Source organism: Pseudorasbora parva, chromosome 22, assembly GCF_024679245.1.
Source record: "Pseudorasbora parva isolate DD20220531a chromosome 22, ASM2467924v1, whole genome shotgun sequence".
In the NCBI taxonomy this organism is placed as follows: domain Eukaryota; kingdom Metazoa; phylum Chordata; class Actinopteri; order Cypriniformes; family Gobionidae; genus Pseudorasbora; species Pseudorasbora parva.
Window position 1 is genome coordinate 35393049 of NC_090193.1, and position 22468 is coordinate 35415516.

General features: G+C 37.5%; 2 protein-coding genes and 1 long non-coding RNA gene across 4 annotated transcripts; 1 reads left to right on the forward strand and 2 right to left on the reverse strand.

The window, feature by feature from the left end:
• Positions 1–984: 984 nt before the first annotated feature.
• On the reverse strand, positions 985–5740 carry si:ch211-117k10.3 (Krueppel-like factor 15). Its single transcript, XM_067431834.1, has 3 exons — positions 5590–5740; positions 3120–4126; positions 985–1870 (listed from the first exon to the last, which is right to left on the reverse strand). Exons 2-3 carry the CDS (start codon positions 4070–4072, stop codon positions 1702–1704), a joined length of 1122 nt encoding a protein of 373 aa, XP_067287935.1. The 5' UTR covers positions 4073–4126; positions 5590–5740; the 3' UTR covers positions 985–1701.
• On the forward strand, positions 5180–7697 carry LOC137058542 (uncharacterized). Its single transcript, XR_010900736.1, has 3 exons — positions 5180–5253; positions 5663–5818; positions 6236–7697. It is a non-coding gene; the product is annotated as an uncharacterized lncRNA (long non-coding RNA).
• Positions 7698–8374: 677 nt separating this feature from the next.
• Positions 8375–16743, reverse strand: slc45a3 (solute carrier family 45 member 3). 2 transcript variants are annotated; one of them, XM_067431472.1, is made up of 6 exons: positions 16508–16743; positions 16110–16191; positions 12696–12900; positions 10275–11090; positions 9229–9494; positions 8375–9151 (listed from the first exon to the last, which is right to left on the reverse strand). In XM_067431472.1, the coding sequence occupies exons 3-6, from the start codon at positions 12835–12837 to the stop codon at positions 8756–8758; spliced, it is 1620 nt and encodes a 539-aa protein (XP_067287573.1). In that variant the 5' UTR covers positions 12838–12900; positions 16110–16191; positions 16508–16743; the 3' UTR covers positions 8375–8755. The 2 variants fall into 2 exon arrangements, with proteins under 2 accessions (XP_067287573.1, XP_067287572.1); XM_067431471.1 differs by lacking the exons at positions 16110–16191; positions 16508–16743 and adding an exon at positions 12984–13098.
• Positions 16744–22468: the final 5725 nt, after the last annotated feature.

Below are 22468 nucleotides of genomic sequence, written 5' to 3' on the forward strand. Positions count from 1 at the left end.
TCAACAGACTGAGAGAGATGAGGCACGAGAAAAAAACGTGGAAAGCTACTTGATGCATAAATACCTTTCAGCTGGCGCAGGGATGTGATTGGGCCGAGAAAATTCCACGATTGGGTTTGCGCGAGGGGCGGGGACTAAACATTCCATACATTCGGAAAAACGCCAATGTTTCAAAGCACTGTGACGTGTCACAAACAGCGGCATGGGACCTAATCACAACAATTCATTTAAAAAAAGCTGCACTCCACCAGAGTGCATCGATAAGGTGAATCTCACGAAGAAATGTCAAATTAAAACAAATGAAATTAAGCTTATTGTAAGATTTGTGGTGTTATTTTAAGTGCATTTCCACCCATATTCCTATTACCTTGAAGCTAAAATCTCATTCATATTACAGTAATACAGTTATCATCATTTCTTGTTTGTTTTGATAACAGACATCTGTATAAATTAATTTCAACAACTAACACTACCATGATGTACTCCTACAATTTAAATATCATTTTGTAGCAATACGGTAATAAGTACGAGATTTTGTTTTACAATACGATAATGAGAATGAGATGTTTTTGGAGTTACAATTATGACAAAGATGTTCTTGCATGACAAACAAGTTTGAGGGATAAATATACTCAGCTTAAAAATAATATTACAGAATATAATATTTTCTTTATGCAACCGCATTTTTTTCTATTTATTTTAGTGCTGTCTAATCGATTAATCGCGATTAATCGCATTTAACAAAAGTTTTTATTTGCATAATGTGTGTATATATTACTTTATTTTATATATATATATATATATATATATATATATATATATATATATATATATATATATATATATATATATATATATATATATATATATATATATATATATATATGTGTAGATACACATAAATATACATGTGTTTATACAGACCAGTATATATATACTGTATATTATATATATATATATATATATATATATATATATACACACACATATTATGCAAAAAAAAAGTAAAAAAAATAATGCGATTAATCACGATTAATCGATCCAACAACAGTAATTTAGTGCTTTTTAAATTATTGCAAAATTATTGCATTTCTTGACATTTATCTTGAGATTCACCGTGATAGAGGCCATATTTGATAATGCATAATATTACAGCCTAAATCATAGTGCATAATGTCTTCATTTAAAAGGAAGGGAAATTGCAGCATTCTGGCTTTATTTAATGTGCTACAGCTAACCAAAATACTGTATTCCTTTTATATTTTCACCTGGTTAGATCTATAACACAATATTCACAAAATGTACAGGAAACGCGTCTCCTCAAATTAGACTCCGTATTGTTTTTTAGATCTCCAGACTTCCTGCAAACTAGGTTTAAAGGCAATTAAAACAGATCTTGTAATCTGTTGCAGCTCAACCTATATCTTTGCACCGGACGAAACGTGATGAAATCGACTGTGAGATTAATTTTAACTCACCAAAAAGCCAGAAATCTGCTTTGAGCTTAATCACATCCCTGAGTTTCAAGTTAGCTGACTGTAGCACCAAGAAACACAAACATCTGGATAAACGATCAAAAAAGTGGGGGAGGAAACGGAGACAAAAATGAAGGCGGAGGGTTATTACAGCTCGTGAGCCCGTTTAGATATCATAGCTTTCCCTCTCAGACTCCAGGAATCACACTCCAGTTTTATCCCAGGATCAGACGTTTGTCCTGACCAGTCTGCCGGCACGAGGACCCCGGTGCACCTTGGTGTGTTTGGATAGGTGGTCGCTCCTGGCAAACTTTTTGTCGCACATTGTGCACTCGTAAGGCTTGACTCCCGAGTGAGACCGCCGATGGCGGGACAGCTCATCGGAGCGAGAGAACCTTTAAAGCATAAAACACAGCAGGACATGCACGTCAGCTCAATTCAAGGGCCCATTACAGGTTTTGATGTTAATCAGCTTACAACCTATTCCCACATTACTGTTAGTCGACCAATAGACCTCATTCAGAGCAGCGCCATGATGGGTTTGAAAGCAAGGCTGTGAGGGTTAGCTGTACCATGTTTTGAACGGCATCCACTGTAAAAAGCTCCTAATCACAGCTCAGCTTTGTCTGGAGTTTTTGGTTTACTGAAATTTATTGGAAAAGTTTTCCAGTGTTTCGTCAGCAGAACAATCCAGAAACACAAAAGATGGGGCTGCTGTGAATGAGGTCTATGGCTTACTCGTGAACTTTCAGTCATTCATTACCAGGTCAAGATTTTTTAATTCATCTCATAGAAATGACATTCACAAAGAGATATTTCTAGGCAATCAAACATTTTGAACATAGGTCAAAAAAATTGAATAAATACATATTTATTATTTAATATACATTTATAAATAAATAAGTATTTAAAATTTCAATGGCAATCACTTTTTATGCTTTTATGTTTTGTTTTAAAGAAATTAATATTTTTTGAAAAATTTAACGTTTTTTGAAAGAAATTAATATTTCTAGTCATAAAAAAAATGCATTAGTAAAGAGATTTAAATTTCTATTTCAATTCAAATAAATGCTGTTTTTTGTTTTTTTAAGTTTCCATTTATCATATAATCCTGAAAAAAAATTATTAGTTTGCACAAAAATATTCAGCAGCATAATTGTTTTTTACATTGATAATAAGGGGGGAAAAGTTTGAGCAGCAAATCAGCATTTTAGAATTATTTCTAAAGGATCATGTGACACTGAAGACTAAACGGCTGCAGAAAATGTATAATATAATATCAATTTCTAGTAATAAAATGATAGAAAGCAGCAATGTAATTTTAATTAATTTTTGATCAAATAAATGCAGCTTTGGTGAGCATAAGAGACTCATCTTAAAAATCATACCAACCCTTAAACTTATGAATGGTAGTGCACTTTTGCCATAGCATAAACATTAACCAATAGCTTGTACGGCCTAGATGACATCGGTCAATATCGTCAACATAGACGGCACGTTTTTATGAAAGAATATGCAGATGTATTTTTTGTGCGCCAACAAATCTCTAAGAGCAAAAAAGTAGTAGTTTACGAAAACAAATAGGGTCATTTTTTGATTTGATAATTTTAATGTTATGACGAAACGTCTGGGTTCAACACTTACCTCCACCCACAGTCTGGCCAGCTGCACAGGTAAGGTTTCTCCCCTGTGTGTCTGCGGAAATGAGCCTTCAGGTGGCTGCTCTTAGTGTACATCTTCTCGCACCCTGGGTGAGAGCATTTATGTACCCGCAAGGTTTCCGTAGTGGACCTGGAAGGACGTGGTGTGATGGCTTTGACCAGGCCTGCACCCGCTATTCCGACCGCCCTGACGGCAATGGGCAGGGGAGCGATCTTCACATACTTTTGGTCTTGATTGACGGCCTCGCCCATGATGGAGAGGAAAGTTGCTGAGGGCACCTGTGGTGAAAGAAGGGTAATGTTCTGTGCCCCTTGGACACCGAGCACCAGGTGGGCCACTCTGAGCCCGTTAGCCACGCCCGATTGGGTGTCAGACTGTTGGAGGGTGTGGCTTAGCTGGAGAGGTTGCAGCTGAAGCACAAATGGAGCACCAACGAGCACCGGAGCAGTATTAGCCGTGGCGTTAACACTCTGAGTGGCAGGGGCCGGTGAGGTCGTGTTGGATTTCGGCTCTGCGTCACTGGGGGAAGACGGCTGCACGAGAGGCTCATCCTCCTTTGACTTTTCCTCGGGACTCAGAGGACCATCTCTCACCAGCTCCATCTTCTCCATCAAGAATTCCTCGATGTCCTCCAGGGTCGGCGAGAAGGTGCTGGACAGCTGCGGTATGAAATCAGGCAGCTTGGGCGGCTGAGTCAAAAGCTCCTCGGTGGAGTCTAAAAAGATCTGCAGCGGCCCCTCGTCCTCGTCTTCCTCCCCTGGGCTGTAGCTGAGTCGGGCCCCGACGTCTTCCGTTTCGGGACTGGAGCACGAGATGGAGCTTCCCCTCTCGCTGCTCTCACTGCCGCCCATCTCGAAGAAAGGCAAGGTGGCCAAACCATGGTCCACGAACAATTCATTAGCAGTGGCCACCGCTTTGTCACTTATGGAGACCATTTGTTGGTGTGCAGATCAGAGGAAGGCTGAAGATATTGCCACGGTTTGTAAACACTGCGTCAAAAAAGAAAGTTAGAAATGTGTTAACAAGGATTCCGTACAGTGGCGTGCTAAAGTATTTGGACATTTAAAATAAGTGAATACATTTAAGATCACATTTCACCCAAAATCCATATATTATAAATAGAAATATTAAGCAGCACAACTGTTTCTAATATTTATAATAAATCAGCATATTAGAAAGATTTCTGAAAGGATCATGAGAGAGTAATGGCTGATGAAAATTCAGCTTTGCATCACAAAAATAAATAATATTTTAAAGTACATTAAAGTAGAAATCTTTCGTTTTAAATAGAAATTATATTTCCCAATATTATTTTTTTTCTGTATTTTTGAATAAATGCAGGCTTGATGAGCATAAGATACACCTTTCAAACACATTAAAAAAAAATTGATGTTTCCAAACTTTTGACTGGTACTATATACAGTATCAACACACAACCACTCACAAGTTTATATATATATATATATATATATATATATATATATATATATATATATATATATATATGGCACTATAATATTCAAAATAAATAATACATATTAATTAATTATTGGTAGTAAATACTAATTTATATATATATATTGCATGATGGTAGGCTATAATTTCTTTAAGCTATATTATATTGGGTGAAATATGACTTGCATTCTTGACAGGTTCTGTGGCATGATTCACCATACATTAGAAAATAAAATATTAAAACAAGTAGCATTTATTTTCTTCATTTATTTCATTTATTTAAGATTGGTAGCACGAACACAAATTTCACCAAAAAAAAATTTTTTTAATAATAAACGTTATTTTTGTTTGTTTTGTTTTGTTTTTTCAACAAACAAAAAAACATACACTTTCTGATCGTTTACATAATTCACACAGCCAATAAATGTCGGCTTATGGCAAGCTAGTACAGATAGGCTAATTTAAGTTAAATCCAAAATTGCGTATCAGATGCAATGAAAATGCATTTTAAGCATCAAAACACCATAAGGGGCCAGTGTTTTCATGCACCCATGCTCATCATTACCATGCTTTCAGAGATTAAATCACAAAGGTTCAAGGGGTAGAAAGAGGAGGGGCTATTAAAAACACCATCACAACACAACACAACACAAATCACAACGTAAGTCACAATGCACTCTAAACTCATTATTAGAAACACTACTTAATCAAACTTGCATAAAAACTGCACCAATGCTCAACTACACCACACACACGAGGCACCAGACATGTGTTTCGCCAAAGTGCGTAGGCAGGGCAGGGAAACAGGCCTGCACACATGCTCCCAACACACAGCCGAGGAAAACTGCAGCTTTTGGACAACACAGACACAACACTGCCAGAAACAGGTGTCAAGTTCATCAAAGTGGGGTCATTTAGATCGAATCTGACCCTCTGTTAAAAATACGCTTCGATTTGTTTTTATCGAACGCAAAACGATATAGTTATGTCTCATTACCTTGTGTAAATATGGATTGAAATATCCGGAGAATGGATGCACGACATAGGATGAATCCAGATGTCTCTTTCAGTGTTATTGTTGGGAAGAACATCGTCCTTGCCACGGTTCCATGTTGGCATTTCTCGCTGGGTCCTGTCACATGACACGCATCGCAATGCATTCGAGGGCACGGATCCGATTCCCGGCTTCTGATTGGTTGCGTGGCGGGGGCTCGCTCCGAAACGAGGTACGTCATTGGTTAGAGTAAAAAAACTCATGAATTATTCATAAGAATTGGAAAAACATCCAACGAAAGCAAAGAGGGGGAAAAAATACCTCAATGCATTTCTGCACATTTAATACATGCCTTTGCGTACATCATTCACAAGCAAAACTTTTAACCCGTTCAAAGCAGAATTAATTTCCGGGGTCATTCATAATCATTATTATATACTTTTTTTAAATGCAACATTTCAATAAAACGTAAATACGAAATGATATAATAATGAAATATTAAGTGTGTCAAGTGTGTTTCTTTTTTTACAAGTTAACAAGATAAACAAGATAAAGATTACATTTTATGCTTTAAGATTTTATTTATTCATTGGCACATAGAAAAATACAAATACAAAAAAAAATGCATTTCTTATATTTATTTTTAAAGATGTAAGGAGAAAACAGCGTGAATGATGGATGGAGCAACACGAAATGAAAACAGCTGCTAAAGAGACTGTAGATGGCAGTAGCTGATAAAAAACTGACTGATGCCACCCATCCAGTGATGAAGAATGACTGCCTGAAAATGAATGCTATTCAACACAGCCAGTAATAAACAGTCGAAGTTTATTGGATTTAATTTGAACTACTTTTGCTGTTTTCTTGTAGATATAGCCGAGTTGCCATTTTAAAAGACATTATATCTTAGTACCAAAACAAATACAAATGTACATTTGTTACGAATGAAATAAAATGCAATGCATAGATCTATCTATCTGGCAACTAGAGTGCTATTAAATCAGATAAATCATTGAGATAAGCATTGGAGACTTTTTCTACAATCAATTAATCACAATAAAATCTAATAATAAATTAAGAATCAGCATACTTATTCTTCTCTAAAGATTAATAATCTCTGGACTAAATATGTAAACATCACTTCTTGCACAGGGTTGTATCACAAGGTTCAAAGCCTAAAACTGTCACTCATCCTCATTTTAAATAATACATTCAGCACATTTACTTTTCTGCACTTCAGTACACCCATGTAAACTAATAATAAAATAAAATTGCTCTCTTTAATCAGTATTACTCTGTGCCAGATTGCAATATTGCAAGCCACAGGTTAGATAACAAAAGTTATGTCGTATGAATTGTGATATATAAATGATCATGCATATAATTCAATGCTCATAAAAGACCGTATGACCACATATTGTTTGCTGAATATTATCCACTCAGTGTTTTTTTTTATTTCATTTTATATAAATGACTTGTAATGCATTTAAGCCTTAATTGCACGTTGCCATCTTTCCAAAAACATTAAACAGAACCAGCTGCCCTTTATAGTTTTGCTCTGCATGTAACATCCCATTCATCTTGCATCAATATCTGTCTTCTCAAGATGATCTTACTGGAGAAATAAACAGCATACGCAGATTTCTCCTATTAATTAGCATAATAATAATAGAAACCAGCATGACTTATTCCTCTCTTAAAATAATGAATAACCTCTGCACCAAATATGTAAGCATCACTTCTTTTACAGGTACAGGTTTTTGCCGCAAGGTTCAATGTCTTTCTCTTTAGTCTTTAAAACATACATTCAGCATATTTACTTGTGTAATTGCTATCCTTAATATGTAACATTGTGCAATAAAACAAATATAATATTGCAATCCACAGGTTAGACAACAAAAGTTCTGTCAAATATATTAATTATAAAATAAATGATCATTTATAGCATTTAATACTCAGTAAAGACCCTTTCAAAATGTATGACCATACACTGTCAGGAAAAAAAAAGGTTGCTGTCACTGGGGCGGTTCCTTAAGGTACAAAACCAAAATGGTACTACTATGTACCTTTAAGGTGCTAATATGCACTCTTAAAAAACTTATATGTACCATTTAGGGGTGAGTAAGGTACAAAGATGTACCTTTTCACTTTTGTACCTTAGGGTACTGCCCCAGTGACAGCACTGTACCTTTTTTTTCTGAGAGTATAGTGCTTGCTTAAAGGTACACTATATAACTTTTTTTTTCAGTTGCGTGGTTTCACTGCCATTCATAAATCCCAGTAAAGTAACCTTCAAATGCGTACTTTAAATATGACATACTATGTTGGCATACTGTTTTTCGCATACTATATCGTAGGGAAGTATTTGATTTCAGCGATAGTGTACCTTTAAAGTGATAGTTCACCCAAAAATGATAACTCACCCTCAAGTCATCCTAGGTTTATATGACGTTCTTCTGTCAGACGAATACAATCTGAGTTATATATTTTTTTTAAAACAGGCTCTTCCAAGCTTTATGGCGGTCCATAAAAGTGCATCTTCCCATCATAAAAGTGCTCCACATGGCTCTGGGTGTTTAATAAAGGCTTTTTGAAGTGAAGCAATGCATTTTTACATTTGTGTAACAAACTATAATCTCTGACTTCCGCTAACTGAGACTGGCGTTCCAGTGCATTTTTTAATATAGCTAAATTGTATTAATCTGAAAGAAGAATGTTGTATACACCTATGACTTGAGGATGAGTATATCATGGGCTGATTTAAATGTATACTACTATCCCATAATAATTTGTTACATTTATTCTGGGTACTAAAAGCACTTTACATACTAGAAGGGGAATCCTGTGGAATCTCTACAACCACCACCAATGTGCAGCATCCACCTGGATGATCCTACACCAGCTACACATATCGCACCAGAACGGCCATCACACACCAGCTTATTGGTGGAGAGGAGACCGGGTGATGAAGCCAATCAGTATATGAGGATGATTAGGAGGCCATGATGGACAGAGGCCACTGGACATGATTTGGCCAGGATGCCGGAGTTACACCCTTACTCTTTTTCCTGGGATTTGTAATGACCACAGAGAGTCAGAACCTCGGTTTAACGTCTCATCTGAAGGACATTAAACAGAACCAGCTGTCTTTTATGGTATTTTGTCATCATTATCCAGAGTCCTTTGCTCTAGGTAATCTACTTGGATCAATATCCGCCTTCTCGAAGATGATCTTACTGGAGAAATACACAGCCACAACACTCAGCAGAGACGCACAGGCCATGTACGCGGTCACACTGAAGAGCTGCACGATGGAGCCCATGAAGAGGGAGGGCACCACCTGAGACAGCAGGTAAGCACTGTCTAATAAGGCGATGTCTGTACCCATACCTCTGAAGGCTGAGGCTTGTGCAGGATGAGGGTCCACGGGGACAGACACATGCAGATCAATGAATTGTGCATTTTTGATATTGCTCTGGAATGGTAACGCACCATTAACGAACCCATTGGATCTTTTCTGCTGCACCTCAACTGATCTGACCCGTTTGTCGGCGGTGAGAAACACCTGGAAATCGAGGGATGCAGTTGGTTAGGATAAAATCTCTTTGCATATTTGCATAATGCATCGTTTGGAGTCCTTACCGGTGCATTTGAGTGGTATAGACATATGAGCGTGTATGGCAGAATCTGCAGAATGCAGAAGGTATATCCTGTAGCTGCGGCCATGATGGTGACTAGTGTAATGTTGTGGGATACGGTCATAATTGCTGTACTCACGGCCAGCAGCACCACACTGCTCATATAGAGCTTTCTGATTCCTATGCACAACACCAAACGCTCCATGAGCAAAGAGAAGATCACTGAGGTCACACATTGAAGGAAAAGACCCAGACTGGCCATTCGCACACCTGGAGAGACATAGAGAAGCGCACAAAAATATTGATATATAAATACAGTGCAAATGTTACTCCAATCTGCCCTGTCACATGATAATATGATGATTTCATAATCAAGAAACATTTCTGATCATTATTAATGTTGAAAACAGCTGTGCTGCTTAATATCCTATACATTTTTGCTCAATCCATGATGCAGTTTTTCAGAATTTCAGAATTTTCAGATTTTTTTTTCACCAATGCAGCAAGAAAGATAAAGCAACGTGTGTGTGTGTGTCCCTGTTTATATTACATTGTGAGGACCAAATGTCCCCATAAGGATAGTAAAACTTGAGATCACCTAGGGGGATAGGATGTAGTTTGTACTGTATAAAAAACATTACGCCTAGAGAGTCTCCAAAAAGATAGTGAACCAGACGTGTGTGTGTGCGTGTGTGTGTGCGTGTGCGTGTGTGTGTGTTTGTGAAATATCAGGACACAAATGTGTACAATGCCATACTGTAGGTATTACAAGGAGAGGGCAAAATATGAGGACATTGGCCATGTCCCCACTTTTTAAAATTCTTATAAATCATACAGGATGAGGTTTTTTTAGAAAGTAAAAATGCAGAATGTTTCCTGTGATGGGTAGGTTTAGGGGTAGGGGGATAGAAAATACGTTTTTACGGTATAAAAACCATTACGCCTATATGGAATGTCCACATATGTCACAAAAACAAACGTGTGCGTGTGTGTGTGGAAAGTGGAATTAGACAAAATACTTTTTTCTGTATATTACAAATAAACCGGCACCTTCATCATAGCGAGTCCTTCCTGGGGTGCCTGGCTCTTCACTGGGCACCCCGTTATACAATCCCTCTCCGACAAAGTCTGCGTAGAAGAGCATAAAGGACATGAGTGCCATCCAGCTGCACAACTCAGCAATGAACAGCCTTGCTATGACTTTCGGCATGCGGCTGCACAGCGAGTAGATTCGGGGAACCACAGAAAAGAGACTAGAGAACGTCCTTCGCAAAAGCACAAATCTGGGAAACAACGCACAGGGGGAGCAGCAAGTCTTCAGGATTTCCGGCTTTCTGGACGCCTCAACTTCCACCGGCCTTTCTCGTACTGTCGGCTCCTCAGAGATGAAGGTCGTACCCATCAGACAGGTGAGAAAGATGAAAGTCAACACAATGTAGATGAAGGCCTCTTGTCCACCCAGGTAGACCACAGTGTCTGAAGTGGTCCAGTCGACCGCGGGCAGCAGGTAGCCAATGCATCCGCCCAGACTGAGCATAAGGGAGAAGATGGAGAAAGCCTTACGACTCTCCTCCTCTCCAGGGAAGAGGTCCGAAACCAAGGCCTCCAAAGGGGTGAAGCAGGCCTGTCCACAGAATTCCACCAAACAAATAGCAAGGACGAGCAAAGGGACCTTCAGCCAATGCTGCTGCGGTTTTGTGAGCAGGGTGAAAAGGGTGGATGTCTGAGGGATTATCAAAAGCCCAACCAGGACGCCCATGCACAATACCCATATGAAAGGGCGCCGGCGACCATATTTACTTCTCAAGCTATCACTCGCTGAACCAATAAGAGGGACAGCGATCAACCCCAGCACAGGTCCCACAGCTGAAATAAAACAAAAATCATAAAACATTGTTTAGTACACAAAATGTCAGTGAATTCATACATAGGGGTGAATTCAGGTGGATTGGGACACTTTTTCCAAGTTACCTCAATTGCAAAAATGTCCCAATCACCCTAAATTCACCCCTTATATAACCTATTATATTCTTATGTTAAAGCTGCACTGTCTTTTTCCTATCCACAAGAGGGCGCTTATTCAAAACAAAGGCATATTTTGATGACGCCAAGTATTAGCTCAGAATCTTGGGACATGTGGTCTTCACCTCACAGCCGGTGGGAAAGAATCGGGATAGGACTGTGGCAGAAATCATGTTGATGGATGCGGTTATTAACGTTACTGTAGTATGAAGCAGAGCAGGAGCGAGTGTTGAGGAGCTGAGCAAGGCCGCTGGAGCGATTGTTACGCAAACACACGCCTCGCGAGTAGCGGGACTTTTATTATGAAGGGACACAGTCCCTGGCGCCATTTCCGCTTTTCCGACCATGAGTATGAGGTAACACAACTCTGTTTATCATATTAGATCCATTTAAGTCTGTTTAAAATGATGTTATGACATGTGCGTTGTGACACTTGTTCACACTGCTAAGAGTAAAACGTTTTGGCAGAATAAAACCGGAAACCGAGGGTAACGCAGATATGACGCCATTCACCGGCAACTCCCTCAGACGGCCCGGCTCCTTGGTTAAAATAGCAATTTTCTCACAATTTACAAATAGTTGGAAACATTTGGGATATTGTAAGGACACAACTGAACAAAATATTCAACACTGGCCTAGTGGTTTTTGGATATTTTACTGCAAAATACTACATAGTGCACCTTTAAATGTCTATATTGTAAAACGTGCTATTTTGCTGTTGTACAATAACAAATTATATATACATTTTAGTTAAATATTGAGTAAACAAAATATTGTTGTGTTATCACGCTTATAATTTTCTCACAGAGTACAATTATGTTGTTTGTAGAGCTTGTTTTTTGCGATAATCCAAAAGGCTATGGGAAAATCCTATTGGGTTTTTCTCAAGGGAACCAGTTTGATGCGAACTGCTGGTTGAGCTACAAAGTGACGTCATACCTGCACCACACTATTAAGCAGAAAGTCTACTAATACTCTAATGAGAGTCAGTTAACATGTAGTTGCAAAGTTACTAATTCGACACAATGTTTTAAAAGTGACCATCAAAATAAAGTGTTACCATGTCAACCTCTCTTACTTGTGACTCGCACAACACACACACATCAAAGTACCTGGCGAAACGCTCTTGAAGGATATGATGAGACACGCACGGGCGAGTGACATATACAATATTTCCTGCGAAAACCATCCCGCCCGGTGTAAATTATAAATGCTTATAAAAGGCTTACCATAGTGAGTAAGACAAAAACATGTATTTGAAGAAGGATTGATGATGTTTTGACTCATTGTTTAAACTGTGTCAAACAAGTTTAAAGACCAGAAAATTATTCTGAAGGAATGCTCTATTGCTGGGAGAATGCTGATAGAAACTTCTCAGAACGTTCCCTGTTAGCTGCACCCACCTCCCGCCGAAACAACTTTGTCAAGAGCTGTTTTTGAGTCACTTACCCAGCACCATGGTCATGAAGCGTTCCTCCACCCCTGCCTCCAGCAGCATAGGTGGAATGAAGATGGTCCCAGCAGCCAAACATACCTCCAGGCCACATGTTAATGCATTAATCAAGAACAACTGCGAGATCCTGCCATGCATGTCCAGATTCTCCACTCTTTCACTTCTTCTCTCTCTTTCTCTCTTCTTCTTTTGCTTTAAACACTGCAGTGATGAAAGAAGCTGATTAATATATTGATGCTTATACACCCAACATTATGACTTAAATGTTACGCTATTCTTTTCACCAAGCATTCAGATGAATCATGTGTTCCTTTTAGATGTGTCCATTTCCCAATGTGCTCAAGAATTCCCATTGATTCATATCTTTACTGAAGTACGTATGCAAAGCTTAACTTCCTACCAATGCTGTTAAAGATCAGAATTTCAGTCATGTGATTGTGAGCGTTGACACCAGGATGTGTGACAGTATATTACACCCCTTTAGTCAACACAGTATGTTTGTTCAGTTCTATAAAATAATGATAACTTTCTTAGCACTCAACCGACGATCTGTGAGCTTAAAGAAGGTCGTGAGGAACATTATCAATCAGAGCAGCTTATGGTTGATTGTGGACAAATGTTACAAAAAATGTATGTAACAAACAAAAAAATGGCATCCGTGGCAATCATTTCCACAGAGAATAGCACTTTCTTTGCCGGTTTCAGTTTAGCATTGCTTGTGACTTCCAGTTGCCTAAAGAGATGTGGGTTTGTTGGTTATTCTCCTCAGATATTTCCAGTTCAACAGGAATATATATCTATACTTTAGGGAAATTTGAGTTCCCCATTTAAATCCCCATTGACGTAAATGACAAATGTTTGAATGACGCATGAGACTGTTATGTCCATTTAGAAAACTGTAAATCTCTTATTTCACTTAATAGGTAAATCTCACAAAAGCTGTTAAGAACAAGGAAATGAAGCATGTTTTAGCACCATTAAGACAGCCAATGTGTTTTTTTTCTTTTTCAAAACAGCCAATTTGTGACTACTTTCATAACAATTGAGGGCAATTCCCCAGAAATCTTAATTTGTTAATAGAAAAAAAGGCATAACATTATGTCCACTGACAGGTGAAGTGCATAACACCGATTATCTCTTCATTACTTCACCTTAGTGGGTGGGATATATTAGGCAGCAAGTGAAAAAAAATGTCAAAGTTGATGTGTTAGAAGCAGGAAAAATGGGCAAGTATGGCGAGGGTCAAATTTTGTGGAGAGCGAAGGCTGGCCTGTGTGGTCTGATCAAACAGACAGATCAAACTGCTACAACTCAAGAATTAAATGCTGGTTCTAATAGAAAGGTCTCAGAATACAAAGTTGTGACTTTCACACTGCACGTCGGACCCGCAATATTCCCGGAACATTCTTCTGTGTCACCTTCTGTGTGAAAGCAACCACGTCCCGGGATTGTTTACCGAATTCGACCCGGGACGAGCGCTGTGTGAACAAAAGCCGTAACATATGCCGCAACGTGTACGTAGTTATCGTGCGACTCCTAGAGCTGTTTTTTTCAATAATACAACCCTGCAGTTCCAGAAGAGCTAGTCGGTGTTTTAAACGCAGAGAGTGTTCGTATACAAAAGAAACTAAAATTAAACAAGCAGAAATGTGTACAAACTGGACACAAGTCGAGACCACGGAGCTCCTTACTATCCGCGCTGAAGCTGAGATCGCTCGCCATTACACGTCACATCAGGATGTCACGTGTCAACTCGACCCGGGACCGTTACGGGTTGTGTGTGAAAGCGCACATATTACGGCATTTCGCTGGCTGTGTGAATGGACAAAATCTAGCGGCCCGGGAACAAATGCCGGGTCGCATTATCCGTGTATTTGCCGGAAATCGCAGTGTGAAAGGGGCTTTCATGAGGGTGCCCATGCTGACCCTTGTCCATCACTGAAAGCGCCAACAGTGGCACGTGAGCATCAGAACTGGACCACAGAGCAGTGGAAGAAGGTGACCTGGTTTGATGAATCACGTTACTGTGATGGGTAATGCAACTTACAGGATTGAAAAGATCTGCTGCTAACATCTTGGTACCAGATACCACAGCACACCTTCAGGGTTAGTGGATGCCTCGACAGCAAAAGAGGGACTAACGCAATATTAGGAAGATGGTCATTATGTTATGCCTGATCAGTATATATATATATATATATATATATATATATATATATATATATATATATATATATATATATATAATTTCACTTTTATTTAATTAGATTAGTGAAAAAGCATAATATAATCTAAATAAATAATTAAACATAAAAATTAATAATTAATAATAATGAATTAATTTTGAATAATAATTTATGCTTATTTTTAAATAGAATATAAGCATATTTATTTATCATTTGTATTATGGTATTTTTTAAAGCAAAATATATATTTTTTACCTTTTGATTTTTCATTTAACCTAGACATGTGACTTTGTTGTGTGGGAAAAACTTATATCCTATTATTTGCAAATATTTTGTCATGATTGGTATATACAAAATTGTTATAAAGTATATATTTTTTATTCTGTTCTTTTGAACTTTCTTTCCATCAAAGAATTCTGAACAAAAAATCATCTTGGTTTCCATTAAAATATTTAGCAGCACAATTGTGTAATAAAAAATTCCCCAACATTTTGAATGCTATAGTGAACATTTTAAAGCTGACTTCATTTCTGCACTGTAAACATTTTTTTTTTTTTTTTTTTTTGGCTTAACTTAAAAAAGTAAGCAACCTGGTTGTCTTAAATTTTTGAGTTTATTGAAATAAAAAATTTGAGTTGATACAATGAAGGAAATTTGTTTAACAAACCGAAACTCAAAATATTATTGTATCCGCATAATAAATGTGATAAATCATGAAAATAGCACTATTTGACATGTTTCACTGCATCATCAGAAATAAACACACACAATTACCCAATATGCTGACAAAATCTTTAAATAATATTTTAATAAAGGTTGTCGAATCTCAAAAATGTTTAATTTCAATGAACTCAAAATTTTAAGGCAACCAGGTAAAAAAAATTCAAAATATTTTTTTACAGTGTAAACTTAAATATGAGTACATAAAAACGATGAGGTCACTTAAGTTCACTACCTCTTGTGAATATTTTTGTTCATTGACATGCCACTAACGGCTAACTTCCTCTTTTCACAGTTCGTTGAGATCTTGTTGGAAAGGAAGGAGACAAACACGTCAGAATTTAACTCTTAGGAGTGACACTCTTTTATTTAGCTGTCAACCACATGCATCGGACCCCTGCCTCACCTAAGAGTAAAAAGTTTTAAATATAAGCTGACTTTATCATAACTGAGCCATGAAAAGGTTTTCGACAGGTAAAGGTACTGAAGCGTGGCACATCTTACCTGATGCTGCCTTTGACAGGAAACTTCAGTTCCTGGAACATTTCTTGTTTCTTAAATTGATATTGAGTATATATGAATACACCTGTTTTAGGATGAAATTAACAAACATTTTAACATTATATATATTGTTTTGACAAATTAACATTTTTGTATAGTTAGAGTAAGTATTAAAAATATTAGTTTTATTGGTCTGTAAAGGAATACAACAGCTATTCACTAACCTTTACACACTAATGCATTCGAAAACAATAGCTTAAAATCAGTAATTATTACAAAGACAGTGATGCTTTTTATGATTTTATGGATTTACAACCACAGGTGCATCATCAGCTACACATGATGAAATAAAACACAAGATATAAATGACATTTTGACAGATGACAAGTTGAAATACATACGCTTGATCTCCATCTGAAAGTGTCAATTCAAGTGTCGTCGTCTCTTGAGTCTGTATTGATTCCCATGTGTATGTGGACAAAGTGCAGTGACATCAGTAGAAGTTTGAGGAGCAGTTCCAGGCGCGCAGCAGGAAGTGGGCGGGATGAGCTGTGAGAACACACACGTCTGGGAAGCCACATCACAGAGGCTGTACTCGATCTTCTACATTCTTGGGGGGTTTGCAGTAGGTCATGAATTAAAGCCACTTAAGCAGCACAGCAGGTGTGTCTCTGACTCTTTTATACTGAGTTCCTTCAATGCTTTATTTACAGTAAATGGGATGACAAGGTAGATTCTGAACCTTTGTGAGGGGATAGACTATCTATCTATCTCTATCTATCTGTCTGTCTGTCTGTCTGTCTGTCTGTCTACCTACCTACCTATCTATCTATCTATCTATCTATCTATCTATCTATCTATCTATCTATCTATCTATCTATCTATCTATCTATCTATCTATCTATCTATCTATCTATCTATCTATCTATCTATCTATCTATCTATCTATCTGTCTTGTGGTGTGGTGTGGCAAATTCATTTCAAAACTATAAATATGCCATGTTTATCAGTGAATAAAAGTCATAAAACTGCATGGATCATAAATGGAGGTTAGCATGTTAGACTTTAAAATGCTGATGTCACGTCATGTTCGACCCACCCACAGGTGGAAAAAAAGTGGTTGGTTCAGTTCTATTTTCTTTTGAGAAATCCCAAACATCAAAGGTGTTTCAACACGCAGTGGTAAAACAAAAGCATGTGTGTTATAGGAAAAGAATTTGTCACATAAGAGTTGATTAACTGCTCATGCTGGTTAATAAGCATCTGAATGGGGAAAAAGGGATTTAAGTATTTTTTTTTTCCCCCGTGTGGCACAGATTGGATATGATCCACAAACGAGAGAGCAAGACAAAAGCACATGGACTCAGAGGTTATATTTCAGTCTATGCGAGTCGTACGTCAATGAAAAAGTGATGGTGAAGTCAACTCAGGTGGACTCTTTTCAATGGCACAATAGAGGACAAAGGCTCAACCCAATGTTTTGTTGACCTTTAAAGATGGTGCAGAAAGCGAAAGCTTGGATTATCATTTTGTCTGCATCCATTGCTTATTGAGATGTTTTTACTTCCATAACGGCCTAAGCTTTTCCGGGTCAGTACATCTACCTTGGGTTATTTTGCTAAATGTATAGTGCAAATGCAGATATCAGATATGCGTCACATGCATCAGATGTAAGCTGGTCGTCAAAATACATAAATGAATTGGATGGTCAACAAATTGGAATTGGGCCTCGAGACCTGCGAACGGCCTATGTGCCAGACTGGCTGGCTGGAGCATTTCAGAAACTGCTGATCTACTAGGATTTTCAAGTACAACTATCTCTAGGGGTTACAGAGAATGGTCAGAAAAAGAGAAAATATCCAGTGCGTGGCAGTTCTTGTTGATACTAGAGGTCGGAGGCAACAGTAACGCAAATAACCACTCATTACAACCGAGAGAAGATGCTCAACATGCTCAACCTTAAAGCAAATGAGCTACGGCAGCACACCAGGTGCATGGGCTCACTAAAATTGGACAATAAAATATTGGGGAAATGATGCCTGGTCTCGATTTCTGCTGCGACATTCAGATGGTAGGGTCAGAATTTGTAAACAACATGAAAGCATGGATCCATTCTGCCTTGCATCAGTGGTCGAGGCTGCTGATGGTGGTGGTGTATGTTACGGGTCTCTGTATATAAGGAAGTGCTCGACAAGAATAATTCAAGGGAACACTTAATGTCATCGACACCGAAAGAAGACAGGACTATGCACTTTGAGGAACAAATGAACTTATTAATGGGACAACAGGTGAATGGGATAATTACTCAAACACTAAAAACTAGGGCTGGAAAATGCTGCCTTCAGTGGACTCAGGCATGCAGGCATCGAGGCACGTCTGAATCCAAAGTTCCACTTCCTGTCCTCAGAGATACCTTCATCTGATACATTTTTTGAAGGCAGCATAGATGTATCCTTCACTGATTTCCCACAATCCTGTGCTTTCCATTCTGTGACAGTGAGCTAAAAAAAAATAAAGATGCCTTAAAGTTGCGGTTGGTGGACAGCTGGTGTGTAAATGTATATTTTTGAGCTATGTTTTTCCACTTTTGATGTAATTTCTATAGTGAGAAATTGCTATTGTAGTAATTAAATGATCGCTTAGCTTTCACCAAAGCTCTCTCTATTTTGCTTTAGATTTTTAAAGTGTTACACTGCCTCAGAAGTCTGTCCGAAGTCAGTTTTCATGAGGTGCCTTTGTGCAAAAACGCTGCCTGCAAAGTCCGATATGCAGCAAGGAAACAAGTCAGCTGACAAGTTTTTGGAAGCAGCCTTTAGGTCAAATGACAGGGCAAACAAAACCAACACACAACCAAACATAGCTAAAACACATGTTACAGTGTGTGGGGATATTTTCTTGGCATACTTTGGGCCCTTTAGTACCAAATGAGCATTGAGCCTACTTGAGGATTGTTGCTGAGAATGCCCATACCTTGGCTACCCATCTGGCTAAGACTATCGCAACCTCTGTTTCATGCAGACAAAAACTTTGTTACAAAAGAATACATAGTTTAAAAACCCTGATTTCAGTGAGCAGAAATGCTAAAACATAAGTGCATGCTTAAATGTCATGTAGTTTCTTATTTTCAAGCAGACGAACCCTTGACATTTTTTCACACTGTAAGTTTGTTTCGCACCTTTGGCCTTCCTCCAGCCTCTTGTGGTTTTCTGATGTTACTCTTTAAACTTCACTTATACACATATCTGAATAAATTGGCAAAACGAAAAAAGAATTGAGGCAGTCGGTTACATAATTTTTTTTTAGGTTAAGAAATGTAAAGTTTAAATAAGCAAAGATTGCAGATTTTTATTTTGTACTCATAGATTTTAATTGCTCCTATCTTCAAATATTTGAGTAGGCTAAGCTAATTCATACATTTAAATTAAAGTTATCTACTAAATTATTTTTAGTAGTGGGAACTTGGCTTAGCTTGAACTACTACTTTGCTAATTGGTCACAAAATGCTTTGAAAGCACTATAATTTAGCATAGCACTTGCTGAAGGAGTACACTAATATTTAACATATTTGATTATAGGGACTGATGTTGCCCATTACCACTTTGCCTGTAGATCAAATATGTGCTGGCTATTAGAGTGGAAGCTAGCTAATACTTATAATTTAGTGATGTGATGCAAAAATATAGGATATTGAATTAATTGATCCCATTGATCATGGAATGACTTCATTCCATGATTAGGAAATTACGTGAAAAAATTATGTTTGTTTAACTTAAATGATTTATGTGGGAGTGGAATCGATGTACAAGTTTAAATCATGTAAATCCAACATACTTTTTTTCAGTGTGCACTGTGTATCTGTTCTCAAACATAAGCTCATTCTCCACTCGTCATCATGATGGACACCCTCCCAAAAAAACCAACATAAAAGAAACTAACCAAACAAAACCTTAAACAGCCCAGTTTTCAGTTAAATTTACATTTGTCTAAATGAAAAGAAACACGTTCATAAAACTCAAAACAATGAAACAATTTGGATTACTTAAAATGTGTCAGTTTTGTCAGGTGATTTTCTTTTCTACTGGTAATTCAAAATATGGTTAAAAGAACAGTCTCAGACTTGCACTGACAGATAAACATTCATTTGAAAACACTGCCATCATGTGTTGGAATTTAGTATCACAACGGCTGACGACAAGGTGTGTGGAAACAAAAAACAAAACAAACAAAAAAAGAATCTATTTGATTTAATAAGTAAATTAAAAAAAACAGAGCACTTCATTGGCCTGCACCTGCAGACCATATTATTACTTTCATTTTACAGTCTTGTGTGCAGAGAAGCCCAAGTCCAACACTGGCTGAACCAAAAAAAAGGCCACAAATGCTAAATCTTAAGTTTGATTAAATATTTCGTATTATAAAGAATTACACTAGCAGAACACAGAAGAATGGAGACGCCCATAGTATACTGACGAAAAAAACAATGCTACATATCAGAAAATGTAGGCTATGGTTTTAGGGTATGGGGTATGTTTATACGTTAAAAAAAGAAGAACTCAAAACTCATTAATATGATGCTGGCAGCACAATCTGATGTTCACTATCGATTTGTGCTACCCAGCTGTTTCAATCTGAGCGGGAAGCACAATGGCAATCATCACAACAACGCTAAACAACGTAAAAATCGCACAATTTATCACCAAGTTAATAAGACAGGCTGTGTGACTATAAGAAAGAATTACCTCAAAATGTAGTTAAGACTTTATCCTCATCCTCTCCTTGGATCATTTTGATCCAAAAATCATTTTCTTTTAATTAATAATAAATAAATAAAAATGCTAAGTGTTCATCGAAGTGGTCCAAGATAGTAGGATTTTTGTCACACTTGATCTTAACTTCGAATAGCCCACACACACACACACACACACACACACTTACTGGATTTGAGGAGTTTGTGTGGTTATAATAAAAATATTAACAAATCCTTCCCTCGCGGCTCAATTTGCCCCCCATAGGAATTATTATTATTAATTTTTTACTTATTTATATAAAATGACACATTTACAATGCAGAGCAAAAAACAAAAAACAAAGCACCAACTGTAGGACCCAGGGGAACCGTTCATTTGCTCCATAGACTAGACTAGAGCTATAAAGACATCTAGTGGCAAGAGTCATGACATATAATGTAAAGGAAGAGAAAATACACAAATTCTTTGGTTACTGTGACGTGCCTGATTATCCCTTCAAGTGGCAGATATACATTTTCATCTAATTAAAAAAAGGCAGTTTAATCAGTTCTGATAGTATTTTAGATCTTTAACTGCATGTGAGATTAAAAGTTCCTCTTAAAAATGCATTTTTTCCCACACATTTTCATTGCTCGTGCATCAATGAAAACATGGAGATTCACATTAAGGTATGACATACATACACACACACACATATATATATATATATATATTAAAGTGGAGTTCTAAAGTAAGGCTTTTTGCACAATAAGACACCGTACAACAGTTTCTCATTAAAATGAAGATACATTTTATTTCTTTTCTTAAAAAAACAAACAATACAAAAAAAAATCTGAGGAGGAAAAATGAAACAAAAGAAACCGTTTGAAATTAAATCAAGCACGAAAAACAAAACATTCATACGTTTTTGGACAGCTAGGTTAAAAACCAATTCATAGACAGCACGAGTGGAAAATATTCAGAGATGCCTGGCAGAAAGGATCGAACCATGTCAGAATGCCATGTGTGCACTTGTAGACAGAAATGCATCATGGGATATACGTCATATGTGTCTGGAATTAAAAACAAGCAGCAACAGAAATATATATTTAATGAGCAAACACACATAAGGTATGAATAGTACAATTCTTCTCCATCCTCACAGTGCAAATATGCCTCTCTGTGTCATGACATCACAAACACATCTGATCCAGGGCTGAAGAATAACAATATTTGACCTTTTTAAAACATTATTTGCTCGGTTGAAGAGATCTCCAACATTCGGCAATACAATCTCTGGGCGAAACGGGCACGAGTCAAAGGTGCCCTCGGTTTCTTTAATATTTAGCTTTGTGGTACAATATTTCGAAAAACAAGCTTGGTAAGGCAGAAAGACATCAGATTCACATTTCCCCTGCAATCAACCGTTTTAAGGCCCGATCTCAGCACACACACACTGCGAGCATCTTTTGAGAAAAGAGATGAAAGCATTCATGCTGCAGCCTTTATATGAGATGATCTGGTGGATGAGGAAAAAATAAAACAAGCAAAAGCGCATTACAGAGATCAGAGCAAAATGAACGAGGAAATATTCCAGGTTCAAAACGAGTTTAGCTTGATGGATGGCAACTCGTAC

Coding starts and splice junctions, on each gene's coding strand:
- slc45a3 (XM_067431471.1), bottom strand. CDS start 13,052: ATGGGAATTCTTGAGCACATTGGGAAATGGACACATCTAAAAGGAACA. Junction 11,091..12,695: donor CTTCATGACCATGGTGCTGG/GTAAGTGACTCA, acceptor GTTTTATTTCAG/CTGTGGGACCTGTGCTGGGG. Junction 9,152..9,228: donor TATACCACTCAAATGCACCG/GTAAGGACTCCA, acceptor CTCGATTTCCAG/GTGTTTCTCACCGCCGACAA.
- si:ch211-117k10.3 (XM_067431834.1), bottom strand. CDS start 4,072: ATGGTCTCCATAAGTGACAAAGCGGTGGCCACTGCTAATGAATTGTTC. Junction 1,871..3,119: donor TGGCCAGACTGTGGGTGGAG/GTAAGTGTTGAA, acceptor TATGCTTTAAAG/GTTCTCTCGCTCCGATGAGC.